Below are 8243 nucleotides of genomic sequence, written 5' to 3'. Positions count from 1 at the left end.
ATGTTCCGCAAGGCCCGGCGCGTGAATGTGCGGAAGCGGAACGAGTCTGAGGACGACGATGAAGAGCGAGATGAAGCGTTACCGTCGCAGCAGCCGCCGCCGCCGGGTGGTGATGGGCCTGCGGTAGAGACGGAGCTGCCAGCCCCTAAACCGCCGCTGCTGCCTCTGCCGACAGGCTGCGTCCCTCTGGTCTCCCCCTCCGCCGCCGCCGCCGCCGCCTCCGGCGGAACCTTCGCTTTTAGCAGCGCTGAGGTGGTGGGCCGGGGAGGCCCCAGTTTGCCGGCCCCAGAATTGCAGCCGCCGCCGGCCCCGATTGCGCTTGTGCCGCCGCCGCCGCCGCCTTCGCAGCAGCAGCTGCCCCTGGGGAACAACGGGCACGTGTCTGCCGTTTCTAAGCTGAAGGAGCGGAAAAAGGGCAAAGACTCGGTCGCCGCGCCTGGGGTGCCCCGCGGAAGCCGCAGTCTGCTCAGCTTCCAGGACGAGGAAGAGGGTAAGCACGCGTGACCCCGGCTTTTGCAGGAGCTCCGGGCCTTTTTTTTTTTCTTTTTTTTTCCTCTGGGGCCTAGTGCTTCATTTTTTTCCTTGCTCGCCCTCCACCCCGAATACGAGCGCTTGTGCCTGGTCACGTTAAAGCTCGATGGACTCGTTATTCAGAGGTGCAGGTAGTCCTCGACTTACAACCGTTCGTTTAATAACTGTTCAGAGTTACCACGGCGCTAAAAAAAAAAAACTTGTCACGTTTACAACTATTGCAGTATTCTCGTGGTCACGTGATCAACATTCAGACACTTGGCAATTGACACATATTTATGATGGTCTCAGCATCCCAGGGCCACGCGATCGCCCTTTTTTGACCTTCTGATCAGCAACCTTGATGGGGAAGCCAAATTCACTTAACAGCTGTATCACTAAATTAAGGACTGCAGGGATTCACTTAACAACTGTGACAAGAAAGGTCGTAAAATGGAGCAAAACTCGCTTAACAAATGTCTCGCTTAACAGCAGAAATTTTGGACTCAATTGTGGTCGTAAGTCAAGGACTACCTGTATTAGATTTCTCCAAACACACTACCTCAACTCCTGATTTTTTTCCTTATTTGAAACTCAGTTTTTTCCCCCAAGCTAAGTTTCCTCTACTTGGAAGCATTAGAAAATAGCATAATCTATATCGAACTTGGAAACTTTTAAGTTGTGTAGACTTTCAACGCCCAGAATTTCTTAGGCAGCCTGCTAGCAGGGAATTCTGGGAGTTGATTCACACATCTTAATTGCCAAATTTGAAAAATACAGAACTACAGTATATGGATCTTCCTTCTCCAGGCAGGTGCCTTCTAAAACATTGGGCTCTAGTTCATATAACTCCCATTGATATGTCCACTACTGGGAGATACAGTTCAAAGTATTTAGAATTGTAAAGTATGTGGAAAAATTCTGTCATTATGCATGTGTTTAGCAAAATTTAGGAATTATTGTGCCTCAGATGTATGAGAATTGTTTTACAGGTGCGTGGAAAAGAGGTGCTTGAGTTCCCAAAATTTCTTCGTTAAATATTGCTATTATCAATGAAAGGTCAGCCATGGGACTGGAAGGAAGATAAGAAACATACGTTTTGTTCTCAAAGAAGAGACCGAAAGTTAGCATAAATATTTGAGATGTTTTGGATTTCCAGGGAAATTGAAAAGAGCTCCACTTTGATAACTACAGCAGAATAAAGCACTGGCCAATAGAACAGCTTTTTGTAATTCTTCCCATGACAAGGAGAGAACTTAGATCGCACACCAGTGCTACATACAGTTGCTTCTTGTGAGGAAACCACAAGACAGCATTCTCGGATGGATTTAAAGGTCTGGGAGATAAAGGAATAACCATCTTGCTCAAGTCATAATTGGTCCCCTCAAAAGGACATTGGCTTCATATACTTCCTTATCTATTCACTTTCAGAAATTGCTTATTAACTGCTTTTTAGTTATTAGGAACTGTTGTGTCCACAAGTTGGAAAATGGTGTGTTTCCTTCAATCCTTTGCAAAAGAAGTTTTAAATACAGGTTTAAGGTCTTAAAAATATATATTTTTTTGGAATAAATAGCAAAAGAGAGATTAAAACTTCGATTTTGGAAAGCTACAGAGTAAGTTACAGATAGATTTTAAATAAGATTTTGTAATCACAAGAATCCTTCCTCTGGGAAAATATTTTTGTTTTGAATTCTTCAAAAAAAAACATGATAGGATGAGACTTTGAAGATGGGACACTAGAGGCAACCAGAAGGAACGAAATATTACAATTAAGGTAGAAAAATGCTTAAATTTGATTTACTAACACAGTGATGGAATGTGCACCTGTAGGAACATTGAGGGAAAGTTTTGGCAACACAGCTTTCCCAGAGAGAGGCCTAAATCAAAAGGCCTTCAATCCTGAACTGGATGAGGAGAGGGGAAGAGGTTCAGGGGAGCCACACCTAGAATCTCTCAGAATATATCTTTTGGTTAGATGGTTTAGTTTGGCAAGGCAGTTGAATTTGACAAATTCTATTAGATGTAAGCAAATAAACAATTGAACTTGATCGGATTTTGCTGTATTGTCTCAGGCCTGACAAATACAGATTGAAGCAAAATATTTTAACGTTGGACATATTGAAGGATATTTTTGAACAGTGGGCCCAAGAGTTACTTTTAAGAGTGCCTGCCTTTATAGACAGAATGTTTAAGATGTAATGGAAGAGGAACAATTTGTAACTGACAGGACTGAGACTGGTCTGAAAGTGGATTTAAAAATAACAGGCTGCAAGAATGCTACCGAAAAAGATATTACATTGGACATACAAAAGAAACCAGCTTATATCTTAATTATTAAAAGAGATAAACAAAAGTAAACCAAGAGAATGGCCTGGGTAATTTTCCTACATTGGATTCATAAAAGAGGCTTGTTAAAGCTTTGAAGAATTTTGTGAGAAGGGATAAAGAAAGGAAAAGAAATCAAGTTCTAATCTAAGCCATTATTTGAAGGGCCTAAAGATCAAGATTGTTAAAAGGAATATAAAGTTGGCTTATTTGATCAGCTTAAAATAGATATGTTGTTATTTCTGGTAATCCTCAATGGATTTATTGTCCTGGCTTATGTACTTCTCATGTTTCTAGGCTTTGCTCAGTAAAGTTATGTTAGATCTGATGTTTTCGTATCACGTGTCAGTAACCTGATATATCCTGAAAAGTGTGTTCTCTACATTCCTTAATCTCTTTAGGTTAGACAAGTAGGAACTGAAGAACTGATCTTTTTTTGATATCTCACTGTTGTAGGATCCATTTTAAGAATCCTGTTTCTGTATTGTAAAGAATGTCCAAAATCATCTAAATATTACATTTTTTAAACTATATAATTTTTGGTGGCTTGTACTAAGCAATAAGAGTCAAAGCAATTTTTAGTAAATTTTTCAATTCTCCAGCATGACGAATGGAGAATCGACCAATGGGTTAGCTTCGTCTTCTGTCCGTAGAAACTAAGTCAGCCAAGTTGCCACACCTCTCTCCCTGGACCAGGAACCCAGTCACGACTTAGTCTTTCGCCCGGGAGGACACGTTTCTTGGCTCTAGGCTTGAGAAGTCACCGTGATCAGGTCGTATTTCTCCTTATTCCCTTTCATTTTCCCTTTAAAAGAAAGAAAGGAAAAAAAGCAATCAGCTGATTGTTCGCAGCGGCGCACAGCTGCTCGGATCCCAGCATTCCGGCCGGCTTCAGCTGAAGCCTCAAACCGGTCACTTGCGGCAAGTTAAACAAAGACCAGTCGCCACTTTTGGCCACCGCGTGGGTTTAAATCAGCGTGGGGAGGGCGGAATCTCCCTTCGTCAACATAGGAAGCCAGATTAACCGCCTTGCTATCGCCTTACCCAAGCAGCAACAGCGAATCGCCTTTCCTAAGCAGCAACAGCGAATTCTGTGCCACACAGCAAAGGTGGGTAATTTAAAAGGACACTTGCGGCCGCCATTTTCCGAGTCGCAAAGTTCAAACAAACCGGATTGCCGGCTCCCTTCAGGATACCGCAGTGGGAAAGGATCCCTGTTACAAGTTGTGCATCAGCGGCAAACTGATTCGAGAAAATGATCGACAGATCAATTTAAATTTAATTTTCCTTCAAATAAGCTGCGTCCGGAAAAGCGAGCGAGCTAAAAGTTTACTGGTCGGGGGGGGGGAATCGCCCCTTCAGATCAACCCCCGCATCAACTGAATCACTGAGAATCTCTGCACAACTTACCTGATTATTGTGCATTTCTCATAGTTTTTTAAAAAATAAATAAATAAGAAGAAGAGGAAGGAAGGCCTACGATTACAAAAATAATCTGAGCTGTCTGCCTACCATATCGTGTGTGGGTGGTATCATTAAATTGATCTCGCCACCACCAACAAAGAACCAACAAGTTGGTCACTAAGTGGATCACAGAGGTGCGGGTCGTACTATTAATTTGGTCTTGCCGCCTCGACCTGGTCTCAATTGCTACAGCTTTCTGTACTGGTAATTCCATCAAGTTGCTCTGTAGCCATACCTGACCTATTACCAGGCCTATCACTACGAGATTCTTCTCAGTCACAATACTGAGATATCTCTTATGGCAATGGCAGACACCAGCGTTCCACAAACCTCACAAGATACCTCTATCAGTCCCCCTGGACGTAAGAGGTTAAGATCATCCAACCAGGAGGCAGCGGGAAGGATCAAGGCCAAAGCAATCTCTGGCAAGAGATCCTCTAAGGCCTCTGACAAGGAGGCAAAACGAAGACACCAGGCCCTAGAGAAACAATTCTTCAGAGCTGAAAAGCGACAAAACACAGCAGGAGATAAACTGGCATCTCCTGCTTACACAGAGGCAGAGATATTTGGCCCTCTGCAGGTTTCGGGAGCCCCAAGATCCGGGCCTCTGGAAACAGAGGCCGACCCAGAACAGGCGGAGAGGTCCCCCCTAAGAGAAAGGCCTGAAAGCCCAGAGGCAACCTTTACACACAGAACGGAGGGACTTCGCCCTTCAGACAGTCAGGGAGCCTTATCATCTGAATACTTGTAGTCCCTGATATCTCAGGCCGTCGCACAAGGCATAGCTTCCACAATGCATCAAAGATCCAGGGCTGAATCTGTAGCATCAAGGTCATGGCTCACCTCTCAAGGAAGGTAGATAGGAGAACCTCTACCTATGCCCGAAGACAGTCCTTCCGACCTGAAGCAGGATCGGAGCTCTCTTTGTTTTCCCGTTCCTTTCAGCCCAGATCAGACCGTCAGGTCGATAGATCTGGCAACAGGGACAGATACAGACAACAATTCCAGTCGAAGCAGCCCTTTCGAGATGCGGGGGGCTGCCCCTTTCGTAAGTCCAAGTGATGGAGGGGAGACCTCCCCGATAGGTGTCAGGCTGGCCCTTTTTGCAAGCCACCACCACGGACCTCTGGGTCCTAAACACCATCAGATTCAGCCTTTCTCTGGAATTCACATCCAAGCCCCCGAGGCACGTCGTTCCTTGTCCATCACCCAAAGATCCGATCAAAAGAGGCCTCATCAGGGAGGCCATTCAACACCTCCTGGAAATCCGGGCCGTAGAGCCGGTACCAGCGGAACAAGAGGGACGGGGATTCTATTCCATTCTGTTTATCATCCCAAAGACCTTGGGGGGGATGGAGGGCGATTCTAGATCTAAAAAGCCTAAACAATCATCTGGCATACAGAAGATTCAAAATGCATACACTCCAATCTATATTGACCGGCATCAGAAGGGGAGACCTAACATCCATCGATCTGACAGAGGCATACCTGCATATCCCCATACTTCCCGATCATTGGAAGTTTCTCAGGTTCTATTATGCAGGCCAGCATCTTCAATATAGGGCTCTACTCTTTGGCCTCTCATCGGCCCCCAGGGTGTTCACAAAGGTACTGGCGATGCTCGCTGTGCATTTGCGGAAAATCCCTGTACGCATCCAGTGTTATCTGGACGACATTCTCACCCAATCCTCCTCCGTCCAGGCGGCACAGTCAGAATTGACTTTAACCTTAAAAACCCTCCAAAACCACGGGTTCTCAGTAAACTTCCAGAAAAGTCAAACAGTCCCGTCGACCTGTCTCCTTCACCTGGGAGCGGTGATAGATACAATGAAGTGCGAGGTCTACCTATCTCGAGAACGTCGAGACAGCATTCAAGCCCTTGTCTCTCAGATTCGAAGGAAACGCGTCGCCACACTGGCCACACTCTCTCATCTGCTGGGAAAGATGATTTCATGCATAGCAATCGTGCCCTGGGCATGGCTACACTCCAGAGACCTGCAATGGTTCCTGCTTCCTTTCCAGAAACTAGGAACCAGCTCCTCCAACCAAAGGGTAAGAGTTCCGCCACACATCCTGAAATCCCTCCAGTGGTGGGTTTCCCCAGTGGTGGGAAAAGGATCCCTGTTCAAAGAACCCACCTGGGTCATCCTGACCTCGGATGCCAGCTTATTTGGCTGGGGAGCCCACCTGCAATCACAGCTGGCACAGGACCGGTGGTCTCTATCAGATTTGAGACACAACATAAACTGGTTGGAGCTCAGAGCCATACACCTGGCCCTATGCCATCTTCGCAGCTCAGTGGTGAAACAACACGTTCTGGTTCTGACAGACAACGTGGCGGCAAAAGCCCATGTCAACCGGCAGGGGGGTACCCACTCCAAATCCCTTATGACCAAGGCCCAGTCGCTGGGAACCTGGGCAGAGACCAACCTCTTCTCTCTCAGGGCCGAACACATCTCAGGAGAGACGAACCGGAAGGCAGACTTCCTGAGCAGGTCAACAGTAAACCACTCAGAGTGGAACTTGCACCCAGATCTCTTCAGAAAGGCAGGAGAGAGGTTCGGTCAGCCAGTACTGGACTTATTCGCCAGCCCAGCGAATGCCCAGCTTCCGAGGTTCTTTTCCTGCTTCCCGTCACCAGGAGTGGAGAGGACCGACGCACTCCGGGGGCCATGGCCCAGGGGACTGCTGTACGCATTTCCCCCTCTCCCTCTGATGGAAGCAACCATTCGGAAGATACTGCAGGAAAGGGCAGAGGTGATGCTTATTGCTCCACACTGGCCAAGATAGCTGTGGTTTGCCGACCTCGTGAGTCTTTCGGTCTCCCCCCGTGGAAGATTCCCCATGACCGAATCTCCCTCAGCCAGGGGGTCCTGCAACATCCAGAGCCACAGTGGCTCCAGTTAACCGTATGGCACTTGAACAGTGACTCTTAACACATAAGTCTTATTCGCCAGACGTGATTAACACGATTCAGGTCTCAAGAAGGCCTACAACTAACATATATATAATGATTATTCCAAAGAATTTGGACTATTTGTGGGAGGGTCTCAAGAAGGGCTTAGTGCCCAACACAATCTGCAGACAAGTGGCCGCTCTGTCCATGGTCCTCCCATATGGCAACTCTGAGCCACTAGCCAAACATCCCATGGTGCGCTCCTTTATCAAGGGCGCAACCAACAACAGGCCACCCGTGATTCACAGATACCCCTCTTGGGATCTGTCCAGGGTCTTACAGGCCCTTACCTCACCTCCATTCAAGCCTGTCCGGACCTGCACCATACGGTGCCTGACACTTAAGGTCGCCTTCCTAGTAGCTATCACATCGGCTAGGCACATCTCAGAGTTGGCAGCCTTATCAATTAGGGAAGACCTTTGCATCTTCCACACCGATAGGGTAGTTTTACATCTAGATCCCTCTTTCATTCCCAAGATAAGTTCCTTGTTTCACAGGACGCAGGAGGTGGTGCTGCCGGACTTTTGCCCTCAGCCGTCCCATGACTTAGAACGTAAATGGCACACTCTGGACGTTCGTAGAGCATTAAGGCATTATATCAAGCGAACGGCACCCTTTTGCAAGTCCGAGGCTCTCTTCGTGTCCTTCCAGTCTCACTCAAGGGGACGGAAGGTCACGGCGTCCACGATTGGCAGATGGATCAGGACTTGCATAACAGGAGAGTATCAGACACAATCGCTTCCTGTTCCAAACTGAATCACCGCCCATTCCACCCGCAGCGCAGCGACTTCAACTTTATAAATACCATCTAATTTTTTTATTCACCTATTGATTAGCAATCTCTGGAGAATTAATTCTTTTTCCTCAACACCTTCATTCTCCTTGCCTCTACCTCTTATGCTTTCCCATATTTATATCTCAGTAGCTATACTAGGAGAGAGACTACCAAGAGCAGCTTACAGTTTGTAGTAATTTACAACCTAAA

The 8243-nt window shown here is 46.7% G+C and overlaps 1 protein-coding gene across 1 annotated transcript in view; it reads left to right on the top strand.

The window, feature by feature from the left end:
* The window catches only part of PAXBP1 (PAX3 and PAX7 binding protein 1), a 34717-nt gene continuing 26474 nt past the window's right edge, over positions 1–8243 (top strand). The window contains exon 1 of the mRNA XM_015819499.1: positions 1–490. Coding sequence (XP_015674985.1) covers positions 1–490 — 490 coding nt within the window. The remainder of the gene's footprint in view (positions 491–8243) is intronic.

This window comes from Protobothrops mucrosquamatus, unplaced genomic scaffold (assembly GCF_001527695.2).
Source record: "Protobothrops mucrosquamatus isolate PMUCROS unplaced genomic scaffold, P.Mucros_1.0 scaffold_149, whole genome shotgun sequence".
In the NCBI taxonomy this organism is placed as follows: domain Eukaryota; kingdom Metazoa; phylum Chordata; class Lepidosauria; order Squamata; family Viperidae; genus Protobothrops; species Protobothrops mucrosquamatus.
Note: the sequence above shows the minus strand (reverse complement) of the source record. Positions and strands in the feature narration are given on the sequence as shown.